The following is a 16,577-nucleotide window of genomic DNA, read 5'->3' as shown; positions in this document are numbered from 1 at the left end:
TGTCCTTTGCCTCCTAGTTCTTTCCTCTATTTCCTTTTACTTTCCTCTTGTCCCACTGTCATGTTTGACCTTCATTTGGCTTTCATTAATTCCTCTTGGCTACAACGCACTTGATCAAGCCCCACGAGGCCTCCTATACCCTCCTCACCATCGATTTTAGATCACTTGTTGCTCCCTTTTCCTTGGGTTTGTTGGCTCCACCTTTTCTTCCCTCCACCTCCCCCTCTCTCATGTCCACCTGGAACCGTAGATCTGTTGTTTTCTCTCCAGATTGTTTATCACCCCTATCTTATTTAGATAGACATGCAAAAACAATAATAAACACAAAAGCAAAAACAAAGCAACATAACAACAGAAAAGAACAAAAAAGAAAAGTCTATAAATAGTTTCGGGTCTGTTCTCCAAACCTTTTTTTTTCTTAATCATTTTATTAGGGGCTCATACAGCTCTTATCACAATCCATACGTACATCAATTGTGTAAAGCACATTTATACATTCATTGCCCTCATTCTCAAAACATTTGCTCTCCACTTAAGCTCCTGGCATCAGCTCCTCATTTTTCATCTCCCTCCCTGCTCCCCGTTCCCTCTTGAACCCTTGATAATTTATAAATTATTATTTTGTCATAATTTACACTGTCCGATGCCTCCCTTCCCACTTTTCCGTTGTCCATCCCCCAGGGAGGAGGTCACATGCAGATCCCTGTAATCGTCCAACCCTTTTCTTATGCTTTTCTGCCTTTAGGGTAAGGTCTAAACCCAGGAGCTTGTAGTTCACAGTTTTATATTCTTGAATTCCAATTTTCCTCCAGTCTAATATTGTGCTATTTGACTCAAAAATGGTTTTTCAAACTGCACTCTACACTGCTCTTTGAACTTGCTCTCCATTTTCTAAATTTTTGCCTGTGTTGCCCAAGTGGGTGAGTCTCTTGATTTCTGTGGGAATACTCTTAGGGAAAGAAAGAAGACAGATTGTAAACTTTTGATAATTAAACTTCTAGTAGATAAAAAAATGTTCATGGAAGAACAATCACTGTCGAAAAGAGGACCTGATGCAAGGGGCTTAAGTGGAGAGCAAATGCCTTGAGAATGATTGGGGCAGGGAATGTATGGATGTGCTTTATACAATTGATGTATGTATATGTATGGATTGTGGTAAGAGTTGTTTGAGTCCCTAATAAAATGTAAAAGAAGAAAAGAGAAAAAAAAAAAGAACAATCACTGTCTTTTCATTGCATTCTCAACAAACTTTTTGAAGACCCTGCATACATGGCTGTGAGGAGAGAAAACATTTCCCTGGTATAGCATTATTTACAGTTACCCCGCCGTCTGTGGATGTATTAAGCATGTTTCTTTGAGGAATATAACCATAGCAATTTAATGAGGGCACATGAAAGAGAGTAATTTTGAAAACAAAGTACTTACCCCACTGTAAAATCTCACCTACTCTGGGGCAGACAGTGGTATGTCCGTTAGGAGAGGGAAGGGCCTGGGAATTTGCCTAGGATGTCTCCAATTTCTCTCTGGTTTTCCAGTGCTTCTTGAATGTTTATATTCTTAAGATTATTAGTAAAGCTTAATCATTATTAGTAAAGATTTGTAATTTGAGTGCATCTGATTTTATATTTAGATGTTTACGTGTTAGTTCATGCCTATGTTAAGCTGAGTTGTGTAGAGAAACAAATCCAGTGATACTCATATATGTACAAGAAATAATTTTACATTAAGAAGCATATGTATATGTGTTAGCTATCTGTATATATATATGAAGAACACATTCCAGCTCAGTTTATCTCAAATCCATAAGTATGATAGTAGTCTGTAAGTCTCTCTTGAGACTCATGTAGCACAGGCCAGTGGCTCAGAATGGTGAACCAGGAAGTGGGAAGATCACAGGCCAGTGGGTGCAGAGCAACGTGGATCCAAAGATGGTGGAAACATGGCGGGGCACCAGCATCCCAGCAAGTAGGAAGATAAAGGGACAGAGAGAGAGCAGTTCCCAGAATTCCTCTCTGTTACTCATAAGGCCACATGCCCAGGGAGGTGTCATCAAGCTACCACTTAATTGACAGTTTTGACTATAACCATAGCCAGGAGTGTCTGGTTGACATACAATGATACAACTATCACAATGCCCTACTTTCCATTTGAAATCCTGGCCTTCTTTCAAGGTCTAGTTAGAAAATCTTGCTAACATCTTATGAGCACATTCTCATTCGTAGGAAACTTTTTTTTCCTCCCAAACTCATGATCATCGATTTACAAGGGTGGGTCAAAGCATTGCTATTAAGCTTCTACTTCATATGTGCATAGGTTTATTCAGAATAAAAATTAGTGTAAGCATATCTTTGATCAATGGATGACTGTAGAGGAGTTTTTCAGTAATAATGTCTTTCTATAGAGTGCCTTAAAAAAAAAGTCCAATTACAATGGATATCAAATGAATCTCCTGGGCCAGCTTCAGATACAGTGGATATCAAATGAATCTCAAGGCAGCTTCAGAAGGGTATGGTGACTGTTTTGCATTTTTTCCCCCAAACGATCATCTTGATATATTCTCTCAAAAGACATGGGACAATCACAATGCTTATTATGGAGATCTTTTTTTATTTAAAAAAAAAAAAAAGGAAACCCGAGAAAAAGGTCAGGAAAATTGTTTGAGAAAAAATTGTGCATCACAGAATGTAACTGTTCATTTTGGAGGGTGGCTATTGTAAAGTCCATCTCATAAACCCTACAGCAGCATTTCTCAATCTGTGGGTTGCGACCCCCTTTGGGGGTCAAACCATCCTTTCCCAGGGGTCGCCTGATTCATAACAGTAGCAAAATTACAGTTATGAAGTAGCAATGAAAATAATTTTATGGTTGGGGGTCACCACAACATGAGGAACTGTCTGAAAGAGTTGCGGCATGAAGAAGGTTGAGAACCACTGGCCTACAGTCATGATCTTGCCATCAAATCAACATCTCAAAGAAATATGATTTGAGACCCTCGAGGATGCCTTTTAATATAGTATAAATGGAAGAAGGCAGAATTCTTAGTGGGGAGAGTTAGAGAGATGGAAACATCACCTTATCATAGACTAAGATGGAAGGGAGGATATACCAAGAAACTATAACGTCACATTTTGATAGTTTTGTTGAATATAGATTTCTAGAACTTGGTGGCAATACTCTTTGTACTTACTATTGTATTTCATTATTGTTTAATTTCCTGAAAAGTTGCTTAGCTTTCTGCTATTTACACTTTGCTTCCTTAGGTAGCCTCTGAGTGTCTTGAGGACAGAGCTTATGGCAGTAGATCTTTATATATAGAAGACCCCCAATTATTTTTTATTTGCCTTAGATTGGATAAATGAAGATGAAGAAGCATAGTTTTTCAATACTCAACCATTCATTCTTTTATGTGTTTAACATATTTGCATCATATTGATATTTGGCAAAAAATACAATGTGAAAAAATAAAATGTCCGTTGTTTAAAATTATTATCAGATTTGATTTATTTCAATATTATTATGAATATAATCAGAGTCATAAAGAGAATATTGCTTGTTTGTCTTCTAGAGGGGCAGCTAAGACATACAAAAACCGGGGAACCATTTGTTTTTAACTACCGGGAAGACTTGCACAGATGGAATCAGAAAAGATACGAGGCTTTAGGAGAGGTAAGTTCATATACTCTCTATAGATTGTTAAGATCATTTGTTCTGATTTTAAATACAGTAACTCTCCAGATTACAAATGTCTGATTTATAAAAAAATCCTACTTGCTCTTTAAGGTTATGTAAATTTGCTTTCATTTTGAAAGAAGTGAGCCAACCTCTATTCTCAACAAATTCTTTGTTGCAGTCAGCTTCATTTACTGCCAGTGCAACTTTTAAGCCCCTGAAAAAGCTTTGAGCCTTTTCTTCCACTAAATGTTGGTAAACATGGGTTGTATGCTCCTATTCTCCCTTTGCTACAGATTTTTACCTATGTAGGAATAGATCTCACTTGTATCAGGAATTGCCATTGATTATTTTCTTTTATTTGATTATGGGTAGTGGTTATGTTAGTGTAGAGTCTGTTTTATGTTTTGATGTATATGTATAAATTCCATAGACTTAATATTGTCTAGTGAGTTGTTATGTTGGAAAACAAATCCATGACAAATTTTAACTAAAAAATGTGTTTAGAAGTTGCATCTTTTTTGCCATAAGCAATCAGTATTGCTTTAAGTTCTACTCTATTTGGACTAAAAGTTAAAATAGTGGAGTAGTTTGGAATCGGTCTTGTGAACATTAGGGAGCTCACATAGTCCTGTTGTAGGAGCCTTGGAAAATGTTATTTGTCGTTCAGGTGACTGTTTTGTGGAGCCAACATTTTTGCTTTGCCATACTGTCTTTATTTTTAGCAAAATCCACAGAGACACATTTGTTGAGTGTATCACTAGACACATTTGTTGAGTGTATCACTAGACACATTTGTTGAGTGTATCACTAGACACATTTGTTGAGTGTATCACTGGACACATTTGTTGAGTGTGTCACTAGACACATTTGTTGAGTGTATCACTGGACACATTTGTTGAGTGTGTCACTAGACACATTTGTTGAGTGTATCACTAGACACATTTGTTGAGTGTGTCACTGGACACATTTGTTGAGTGTGTCACTAGACACATTTGTTGAGTGTATCACTAGACACATTTGTTGAGTGTGTCACTAGACACATTTGTTGAGTGTATCACTGGACACATTTGTTGAGTGTGTCACTAGACATTTGTTGAGTGTGTCACTGGACACAGTTGTTGAGTGTATCACTAGACACATTTGTTGAGTGTATCACTGGACACATTTGTTGAGTGTATCACTGGACACATTTGTTGAGTGTACCACTAGACACAGTTGTTGAGTGTATCACTAGACACAGTTGTTGAGTGTATCACTAGACACAGTTGTTGAGTGTATCACTAGACACATTTGTTGAGTGTATTACTGGACACATTTGTTGAGTGTATCACTAGACAGATAGCAAATGGAGCCCTCGGGTATGGTTACCTGTTGGGCTCTAACTGTAAGGTCTGCAGCTGGAAACCACAGGCCTTTCTGAGGAAGACAGGCTTTCTACTGTACTTTGTATAAAGATTTACAGTCTGGAGGGCCTACAGGGGCAGTGCTACCCTATCCTATAAGGTCACTTCACATTTATTTACTTTTCAGCAATGAAGGTTATGACATCTGTATATCACAGGTTTTAAATGAGTTTTCCTCCATTCAATGTTGTATTCTTCATGAGAGGCAAGCTTCTCAGATTGCTTGCTCAGCATATAAATGGAATGGGTGTGATGAAAGGGTGCACCCTGAAAGACACCCTTCCTGATTTAAGCCACAGAGCCTTCCCTTGTTGCAGGTGAACAGCTGCCTCTTGGTCTGTGTTGGGTTTTGCATGAGCATGGTTAAGCATTTAGGAATTCCTGGGCTCTTTTGCAATGTTATAAGCTAGGATTCAGAAAACAGTACAAATTTGAGGTTACTGCCGTGGAGCGTCCCTTAAAAAGTTGAAGTTTTAAGGAAATAGACTTTAACTTCAGGCAGTAATCTAAACCAAAGTTCCTTTTTTTTTTTTTAGTGTTTTCTTACTGAATATGGAGATTCTTTTCCGCTGAGAGTGACTATATATATTTCACAACTGCCGTTTTGGTTTATGTTTATTTCTTTCTTAAGGAGATAGCAGTCATTCAGCAGAAATTGTTTTTAAAACTTGCTCCTGAAATGCTCTGTCATCTCTATGTAAATTAAACTTATTGTGTAAGTAAAATAAACTGAGATGACAGTGTATTTTTAGAGTACAGTGCTATAAGTGCACAAAAGATAATTTTTTTATACTTTACTTAGTTCTATTTTTATAGTGAAACAAATGCTTTTGTTAATATGTATAGGCTTTTATACTATGCACCTATAATTTCAAAAGCATAGCTTTTAATAAGTTTGGATAACTTCTGAAAATTTGTGAAGATATTGTTAATTAAAGGAGGTGGGAGAGATATAAATGGTAATGTCAAAATATGTCTTTAATATGTGTATATGTGTATATGAGGGCTCCTTAAAAAGTTTGTGGCAAAATTCTATAACTTCGTAACTCTGTTTTTCCACAAAGAATTTGAAGGGTCCCCTCCCCCTCTACACACACACGTACATGAGAGTCAACTTTTTTGCAACCCATAATGACTATGCCCAACAGAACACATCACTACCTGGTCTTGTGCCATCCCCACAGCTCTTCCTATGGCGCCACGGTGTCGATCCATCTCATAGAGGGCCTTCTTTTTCCCCTGCCTCTCTACCAAGCATGATGTCCTTCTTCAGGGACTGGTCTCTCCTGACATGTCCAAAGTACATAAGACAAAATCTCCCCATCCTTGCCTCTAAGGAGGAAGACTCTGGCCCCTTACTTCTTCCAAGACTTATGGGTTTTTCCTTTTATCAGTCCCTGGTACTTACAGTATTCTTCTCCAGCATCACAATTCAAATGCATTGATTCTTCTTCAGTCTTGTTTATTCAGTGTCCAACTTTCACATGCATACAAAGCATTTGAAAATACCACGGCTTGGATCAGGCGCACCTTAGTCTTCAAAGTAACTTCCTTGCTGTTCAGTGCTCGAGAGCAGTCTTGGCTAGCAGATTTAACTGATGCAACTCATCTCTTGACTGCTGCTTCCATGGGCATTACTTGTGGATCCAAGGAAGACAAAATCCTGGACAACTTCAATCTTTTCTCCATTTATCATTAGGTTGTTAATTTTTGGTAAGGTTACCTTTTGGTCAGGTTCTTTATATCCATGTTGAAGGCAGACATCCTGATCTTCATCAGCAAGTGCTTCAAGTTCTCCTCACTTTCTGCCACCCAGAGTTGTGTTATCTGTTTCTTTCAGCTTGCTACAGAAGCCTTCCTCTAATCCTCATGCTACATTTTCCTTAATATAATTCAGTTTCCCTGATTATTTTCTTAGTATACAGTTTCTCAGATCAAAATATGGTGAGAGGATACTTGACGCCCACCTTTCCTGATTTAAACCATGCAATATGTTCTTGTTTGTTGTGATCCACACAACTCAATGCCTTGGTGTAATCAACAAACCACAAATAAATCTCTTTCTGGTGTTCTCTGCTTTCAGCCAAGATCCATCAGACGTCAGCACTGATTTACCTTGTTCTATGTCCTCTTCTAAATCAGGCCTGAACTGCTGGCAGCTCCCTGTCAATGTATTGCTGCAACCCTGTTGGATGATCTTCAGAAAAATTTTACTTCCATGTGATATCAGCGGTATTATTTTATAAGTTGAACATTCTGTTGGGACTCCTTTCTCTGGAATTTTAGTTCAATTATAAATCTCTTCCATTCAATTGGCCAAGAAGTTGTTTTCCAAATTTCTTGGCATAAACAAATGCGTTCCGTGCTTCATCAGCTTGTTCAAACATTTCTATTTCCTAGACTGTCAGAAAATAAATTTCTGTTGTTAACCTTATCTACTGTGGATTCTCAATGATCTTTTGGATCAAAGAACCAAACTCTAAAAACCTGCTGACCTTGAATTTAACGGGCCCTGCAGCTAGCCACAGATGCTACTGTTTTGGTAGAATATGTTTTTGAAGATACTCTGTTGAAACTAAGATAAGTAGATTACTAGAAAAAGTTACCTGCAGCCATCCACTCATTGCAGAGACATGTTGTTTGGTTGATCATAACAGAGACATGTTTTAACACATTAAAAATAAAGTAAATCTGTGCACGTATGACTTGGAGCACAGTAGCAATACTTTTTAGTTTACCTTCACGTGTTTTTGTTGAGTAATGTTCAACAAAACATGGTTGGTCGCCTCTCCTCATCTTAAACATTGGCCAATCCTATAGCATCCTTTTGATTGCTAGCACGTTCAAATCCATCATTAAGGTTATTGCTCCCATCCATCTCACTGTGGGCCTCTCTTGCTAGTTCACCAAACAGGAAGTTCTCTGCGATTGATCCCTCCTGATGGAATGCTGATGACAAACGAGTTTGACAGTGTTTTTTTGTAACCTACAAGATTTTCACTGGATAATTTTTGTGATGGTACCGTTAGGTCTTTTTTTCCTAGTCTCACTTAGCCAGGGAGTTCGGAAGAAACCTGGTGGCGTGTGAAATATTAGTGGAATAGCGTCCAGCATTATCGCATCATACAAGCCAACATAGTCTGGCAGACTGAAGAATGAGTGGTGGAGGCACTAGATAGGAAGGTAGAAACCTATTTTTTCTGAATTTTCCCTTTTGTTAACACTAAGTACTGTTAAATTGAAACTGTTAATTCAATAAATATATTGATGAAAAAAGGTTTTATTTTATTGCCTGAGTTTGTGCATTTCCTTTATAATTTTGATTTTCCCTATACTAATAAATATATTGTCAGTGGGCTTAATCAGAGAATAGTTGCACTTATGTAGTCTCATCAGCTTGGCTTTCTGTTAATATTTATCAGGACAATTCAGAATATAATTCCCCTCACTCTAAGTTAGCCCTTTGTTCTGTTGTCTAGTGGAGAATTACTAAACAATGTTACCTTAAGCCCTCCATACTCTGCATGCACAATGCAGAACTAATAAATGGTCTCCTGTGCAAAAAGAAAAAGACAACCCCAAGCAACTAACAAAAACGAACCCCAAACAGAACTAACTTTTTCTGTTTTTCAGGAAAAGTATTCTCATATGTCACTAATCTATCTTGTTGCCCTGGCCAGATATCTTAGAGTTAAGTTCAAGTACCTTTTTCCTCTCAATTCATGCATCTCATCATTTCAGGATTATTCCTGTGATTTTCTACATTCGTGCTGTGCTCGGTTTAGTTGGAACTCCTTTTATCTACCTGTTCATTCATTTAACTATGAAATTAACAAGTACTTATTAAACTGCTTGCTTTGTGCCTACCAGGATTTTAGGTCCTGGCCAAGACCATACAATTAACAAACAGATACACATCCCTGTTTTTTTTCGAGATTATATTTCAGTTGAGGAACAAGGAGGCAGATACATATACACAATACATGTATAAGTATTTAGGAAAAAAAACACCATGGGACAGAATGAATTGAAGCAATGGAGGTGGTGGTGGTGGTGATGGGACGGGGGATGTACACATACACATTCTAAGCACGGAACCCCAGAGAACTTTGCATTGAGATGAGGAATTGAGGGATCAGCATTGGAGACTGAACTGAGCAGTCCATTTGAAGTAGAGGGTAAAATAGCAGAAGGGTAAAGTGATGTGCTGGAAGTTATACCATATGCCAAGACAAAGAAAGATGAAATGACCATTAAATTCAACCACATGGGAATCGGTGAAGATAGATAGTCATTGGAGGTCTGCTGACTCATCACCCTGTCTCGAGTTCTTGCCGCTCTGCTCTGAAGCCACAAGCTCCTTAAGATGACCTACAAGACCCTACCCAACCTGGGTAGCCGCTTCCTGTTGTACTCTTACCTCTGGAACCATTGTGAACTTTTTGAGTTATTTGGTGTTGCGGTCACTTTTCAATAGTCAAAGTGGTTATAGTCTCTAAAGTCACGGTCATCATTAGTTCATATAAAACCTTTGCTCCCTCCCAGGGGCACATTCTTTGAGGTTTGGTCACAGCATTTTTGTCAACTGTTCAAAGCTTTGTTTTATATGTGTGCCCATTCTGAGACACCTTATTTAAAAGATAGCTGATTGATTCCTTCATAACAATTGATGGCCTACCCTGTAACTTCTGCCTGAATGAAAATGAAGCTTATCTCAATTTCTCTGTAAGCAATCACAGCCTGTTTGCATGTATGGGGTCATTCTAAACAGCCAAATCACCAACTCAAAGCATGGAAATGTGGGAAAGACGACGCTAAATACCTCATGAAAAGAATAGTCCCTGAGATTCAGCAAGAAAGTAGAGCTTACCTTTTTGACCTCAGCTGGGACTGTGTGACGGTGATTCAAGCTTTTCATTGCTCTGTGCGTGCTGTAGCCTACGAATGACTGCAAACATGCCATCGGTATTGATGTTGGGGTACCAAAGGACGCGTGGTATGAGCAAGGGAATTCACCTGTGCAGAATCTGTGGATAATAAGGATTGTTGTATTTTTCTCGTCCCCACATTCATATGATCTCTCTTCTTTGTATTTAGCACCTAGCCCTTTCTTCATTGTCTAAATCAGAGGTCCTCAAACTACAGCCCGCGAGCCACATGCGGCCCGCCTGGGACATTTATCTGACCCACCAGGTGTTTTTGCCGCCGCTGCCCGTCCTGCTTGGCAGTCGACTCATCCGGTGTGCATAGGAATTTGTTCATAGTTTTTTTTTTTAAACTATAGTCCGGCCCGCCAATCATCTGAGGGACAGTGAACTGGCCCCCTGTTTAAAAAATTTGAGGACCTCTGGTCTAAATGCTACTCATATTTTAGGTAATATTTTAAGTATGGCTTTAGTAAAGCCTTCATTGACTCCTAGATTCTTAGCGATCCAAATATTCACTGTCATAACTCATATCTCCCTTTGTTTTAATTTTATGTCCAGTGTCTTAGAAACCTCTTTTTTCTTTCGACTGTTAGCTTACAGATGTTAGGGCCTTTGTTTATTTGTTATTTTTGAAGCCTAGCACAGAGCCTGGCCCAGAATTACCACACAATAATACTTGTTTGACAAATGTTGAATAAAATGAGAATATATTCGTTTGCTGAGTGGTAGTGATTTGAAACATTTATCCTGTTTCAGCCAGTTGTCATTTCAGAGATATGTATTTTTATGTAAAATGGGAAAGTTTGGCATTAAGTGCACTTTTTGAAAGTCTGTACTTGGTATAAACATTTAGCAAGAAAAAATTTCCACAAAATGCAAAGAAAGTAAGATTAAGAGGTAACATATAATATATCCTAAAATTGTTATACTTGTATAGACTGGAAAAGAGACAACTCCAGAGGACCTGATCACAAGATCCCTTTAAGACAACACTATACATGAAGTAAGGAAAGTATTCTTAATCTCTCAAGACTGTGAGATAGCAGTCGCTGCCTAAAGCTAAGGAAAGAAAAGTTTAAGCTGAACATTCAGAAAAAACACTTTATCTGCTAATACACCAAGGGAACTTTGTACAATGTAGCATTCTACAAAGCACTCATAACACTGGTTTTGAAGATAACATATTCAAGAATATGACACATTCACTTGGCTATGCTATGAAATTTGGAAGACAGTTACTTGGCCATATGTATATATTTAAAAATTATTTTATTGGAGGATCATGCAACTCTATCACAATCCATCCGTCCATCCATCAATCTATCCATCCATCCATCCATCCATCCATCCATCCATCCATTGTGTCAAGCACATTTTTTGCCATCATCATTTTCAATGTTTGTATCCATTCCAAAGAAAGGTGACCCAACAGAATGCTCCAATCTTGGACTAATAGCGATTTCATATGGAAGTGAAATTTTCTGAAGATCATCCCACAAGGGTTGTAGTCGCACATTGTCAAGGAGCTGCCAGAGGTTCAGGCAGGATTCAGAAGAGTCTGTAGAACAAGGGATGTCCGTGCTGATATCGGCTGGATCTTGGCTCAAAGCAGAGAATACCACAAAGATGTTGTGTTGTGTTTTATTGACTATGCAAAGGCCTCTGACAGTGTGGATCACAGCAAGCTGTGGGTAGCCTTGAGAAGAATGGAAATTCTAGGTCACTTCATGTGCCCACACAGATCCTGTACATGGATCAAGAGACTTCTGGCATGGACCAGGGACTATTCTGCCTCACAGATTCACAGTCACTGGTCCCACCTCTCTGGCTCCTCAGCACTGGTGCTTCCAGACTCAGCATGGCATGTGACTTCTGCTGCTTCCACCACTTCAGATAAGGATATAAGTTTTATTGGCAAATAGATCACATACCATAAATGTAACCATTCAATCATATTAAGAAGATTTCTGGAGTCATCAGCAGAATCAATTTCAAAACATTTTCTTCTCTTGTTAGCTCCCAATTTTCCTTCATCTTCCCTTGCCATACTCCTAAGTAATCCAGTTACTGTCTGTAAATTTACCTATCCTGGAAGCAAACAAACAACAATCAGCAATGTCTTGACAAAACAGAAAACTCAATCAAAGAGGAAGCAGAAAATATTAAAAATTGAAAGAACTTTACACTGGTTCAAAAGGAAGATCAAATGATTAAGGTATTATATTTTAACCTAAATGTATGTGCCCTGATCGACTTTACAGTGCTTTCTGTCTGAAAGCAAGGCTGTTCACATCCTTCCATTATGGCCAGAGGGGATTCAGTGGAGGCGTCATCCATGTGGGAACCTTGCAGATGGATTCGAGATCCCCATTGTCAACAGCCTTCTGCAAACCAGGAGTCCTGACTTTCAGCTCTCATACCATTCCCTCTTTAGGATTTAGATTTTATTATTTACAATCCTTGCCCACACAGGCAAGTGTGTTTCTTTCATGAGGACTTAGTTGATACTTCACTTTGATGACCGTTTGTTTTAAGACTTGCCTTTAAGACCCCAGACACTGGTCTTTCTGATAACTTGGCACCATGTGGCTTCTTCACCACACTTTGTGATAGCATTACTTCTTCAGTGATCTTTCCATTAGCGTAACCATCTAGCAAGACTATGTCCTAAGAACGAATTGTTCTTAGATTGGAGCTAGAATTAAGTGCAAGATCCAAATCTATTCATATATATATGGTTCACTTTAGAGACATCATTGTCTTTTTATTATAGAAAATATTCTAAGTCATCCCCCTGGGGTATAAATTCATCTACTGATAGGGTCATTAATTTAGCCAAAACTATAGAATTTAAAATATTGTTGAAAAAAAGGAAATCATACAATAAAACCTGGCTTCAGAACTCAATACATGAATTATTGGTTTATACAGCTTAACCTTTTAAGTGACTGGACATTGTTTACGCAATGGGGGTTAGTGATCGGCAGAACTTTTATTAACATTCCCAAAGACAGAATCATACCTACTAGATTAATATATGGCACAAGAAAGCAAACAACCCAAACTCTGCCACTGAGTTGATTCCGACCCATAGGAAACTTATCGGACTGGGTAGAACTGTCCCATGTGGTGGGTTTCTGAGACTATTTTCGGCAGTAGAAAGACCCTTCTTTCTCCCATAAGAAAACAAGGAGGGCATTAAAATAGGAAATGTATAGCAGTCCAGGCAGTGATCTTAAAAGAACATGCTTCTCACACACGCATCAGCCCCTAGCCCTATGGGCTTCAGTGTGTCCCAAAGTGAGTGATGCCCCTGTGGACCACTGCAGTGTTCCAAGGGGGCTGCAAAAGTAGTCACCTTTACTTTATCCTGGACTGGGGCTAAGTACAAGTGGTTTTAATTGCCAGGGAGGTATTAATTCTTTTCTGAACAGGAGGTGGTAGAAAGTTTGGGAGTCACTGGGCTACATTATGCCCATAGGCTCAGTAACCACACAAATCTTTAAAATTCAGACCAACCAGCTCTTCTCTCTGTACCCTCTGTGGATACAGTGTTCAGTGGGTTCACTGGAATATGTCCAAATCACTCTCATTGCTGCATTTTACCCATTTTCCTCTCAGTGATTGGATCCGGGTGGTTACCTTAAGTTTAGTAGCTCCCTTTAACTTTCAGCCCTTGAAGGGGCGCTTTCTGATGGACATTTACTTTTCCACTTTTGCTACATCTAATGGTAAGCTAATTACTCACAGTTCAAAGGAACAAATGATCTTTTTTTTTTCTCTGCAGGTCTTCTCTTCAAATATCAACCTATTGTTCTTGTAGCAGTTCTGCGTGTGACTCAGGTTTTACACAAGCCCCTTACTCTACATAGGCTTCTGGCTTAAAATAAAGCCTGTTTCTCTGAGCAATTTCTAATGTTCCTTTTAGCATAGCCAGTCAACTATAGGCTGTAGGTGGACTTTCAAGCTTTTTACACTTATGATAATCATATTTATTTCCATTACACATGTAGGCCTTATTTATAATACCAGGTAGGAGAAACATTCAATATTCATAGTTTAGTCAAATAAGCATACAACTCTTCACCTAAGAATTTTCCAATTTAATTTTCTCTTCTCTGCCCCTGGACTGTGGCTGCCTTGGCTCCCTGTCCATTATGTATTGGCAAATTAGCCAGTTACGTGTTTTGTTTTTTCTCTCAGCTGCAGCATATCATTTTTTACATTCCTTTTAGGTATTACAGGTAACAGAAACCAAAGTCACTCTCTAAGAACCAAGAGTTTCACTTCTCACATCCCGTACTTCTCTCTTTCACTAGCCCCCATGCTTCCAATGCTTTTACTTCTGACATCACGATATTCTCTACTTTTTCACCAAGGTTCATTGCATTGACTACACAGAACTCACATTTAATGCTAGCAATTATACGGTTTACTCTGTGGAAGTTAACAGGTTATAGTTTAGGGCTGCTAATAAACGCTGAGAGGGGACTCCCCTCAGCTGTAATCCTCCACCCAAAGGCACTTGGCTCCAGCTCTGGAGGCCAGCAAACCCAGCTTCCTGATTGGATGCCCTGAGACACCCCACTCCACAGCACACCCTCCTACCCCAAAGCACTTTACTTGCATTGTGCGCTGGCATGTTCACCACTCTTTCATGTCTAGTTCCTGATTCTGCTGCTGCTGCTGCCCCTGTACTAATCCTGCTGTCACAGTTGTCTTCTGGCTCGTGCTCAGGCATCTCAGGTCCAAAGGACATGCTCCACTTCGAAAGGATGCAAGGTAGAAATTTATATTGACACCAAGATATGATGTACACAGGAAATGCTAAAGTTCACACATAAAAACCTTTACAGATATTTAAAAATCCCTTTGAAGTATAATTGATATAATAAAAAAGCGATTAAAGGGTATGAGTAGACATTTCTCTAAAGGAGATACTCAACAAGCTAGTAAATACATTAAAAAAAAAGAAGTTCTGCATTAGTAGAAACTAGAAAATTGTGGATCACAATCATAGGGTAATGAATTTAGTAAGAAAGAACAAACGTAAAGGATTTGGTGAAAATGAGGCTTTGAACATTTCTGGTGGGACTGTAAAATGATTTCGCTACTTTGGAAGCTAGTCTGGCAGCTCCAGATATAGCCATGGAGCTGCTATCCGACTCTGCAATTCCAGTCCTTAAAGAGAAGTGAAGACATGCACCCATGTGAACACTTTTATGTTAAGTGTTAATGACAACCTGATCCGTCATAGAGTAGCTTGGAAAGAACCGAGATGTGTTTTCAATGGATCACTAAACAAGATGTGTCTTCATACAACGGAGTATTATTTGGCTGTAAATAGGAATGAGGTTTTAATGCCTGCCAGAATGGCGATTACCCTTGACCCAAGGCTACATATTATGATTCGCATAAGTGAAATGCTTTTCATATTGAGATGAAATTCACACCGGAGACTGTAGATTGTTACCGCAGTCTTCCTCCGGATGCCACGCTCTTCTTTATGTAATTCAGTACCTTGGGTGATTTGCCCAATAGACAAATTGAATACGTATGGTGAAAGCAGGATTAAGACTGCCTTTTCTGTTTTAAAATTATGAGTGTTCCCTTGTTCTGTTAGAATGACTGCTGATGTATGAAGAAGCTCCTGAGTTGCATATGAAGTGTTCTGGAATTCCCATCTTTCTAAATATTATCCACAGTTTTATAATCCACACAGACAAATGGCTTTGCATAGTCTGCAACACACAAGTAAGGATCTTTGTGACATCTGCTTCCAGCCAAGATGCATCTGATACCAGCAATGATATCCCTTCTTTGTCCTCTGGAATTCAGCAAGAATTTTGACAGCTCTCTGCCCTTATACTGCTGCAGCCATTTTAAATTATCTTCAGCAATAAATACTTTACTCGCATGTGATACCAATGATATTGTTCAACAATTTCTGAATTCTGTTGGGTTACCTTTCCTTGAACGGGCACCAGTAATGAAGCTCTTCTATTACCATATATACACTTGAGTCTAAATCAACCTGAATATCAGCCGAGGCACCTAATTTTACCAAAAAAACTCTGCTGGAAATCCCAGCTTATACACGCGTATAAATGGTAATTGGCCAGGTTACTGTCTTCCAAATTCCTTGACATAAGAATTGTGCTTCATCAGCTTGTTGAAACATTTCAATTGGAAATCCATCAATTTGTGGTTCCTTGTTTTGTCCAATGTCTTTAGTTGAGCTTACCTTCAATACCATCGTTTCGTGATCGGATGCTGCTTCTTGAAAAGGCTGGACATTGACAGCTTCTTTTGGGGACTGTGACAAAGTATACTTCTATATTCTTTTGATGCTTCTTGGAATACTTAATATTTGACGAGTAGAATCCTTAAGTAGTGCCTATGAGACTTGATTCTTTTTCTTTAGGTTCTTTGAACTTACTGGGAGTTGAAATCAGCTCCAAGCCTGTGGGTTTTGGGTTTCTTTCAACCTAAGAAATGCTGTGTTCTTTCGTCTTGTTTTGTTTTGAAACACCAGATCTTAACATATTTCATAATAGTATGTTAGCTTCTTGAG

At 38.7% G+C, this 16,577-nt stretch overlaps 1 protein-coding gene across 8 annotated transcripts in view; it reads left to right on the top strand.

Annotated features, from left to right (window-relative positions):
* The window catches only part of ARB2A (ARB2 cotranscriptional regulator A), a 498,151-nt gene that overhangs the window by 52,723 nt on the left and 428,851 nt on the right, over nt 1-16,577 (top strand). For all 8 annotated transcript variants that reach the window (XM_075541276.1, XM_075541283.1, XM_075541275.1 and 5 more), the window contains one exon: nt 3,566-3,666. In XM_075541276.1, coding sequence (XP_075397391.1) covers nt 3,566-3,666 — 101 coding nt within the window. The remainder of the gene's footprint in view (nt 1-3,565; nt 3,667-16,577) is intronic.

Source organism: Tenrec ecaudatus, chromosome 2 (genome assembly GCF_050624435.1).
Source record: "Tenrec ecaudatus isolate mTenEca1 chromosome 2, mTenEca1.hap1, whole genome shotgun sequence".
Taxonomy (NCBI): Eukaryota; Metazoa; Chordata; class Mammalia; order Afrosoricida; family Tenrecidae; genus Tenrec; species Tenrec ecaudatus.
This window is presented reverse-complemented; position numbering and strand designations above follow the sequence as displayed.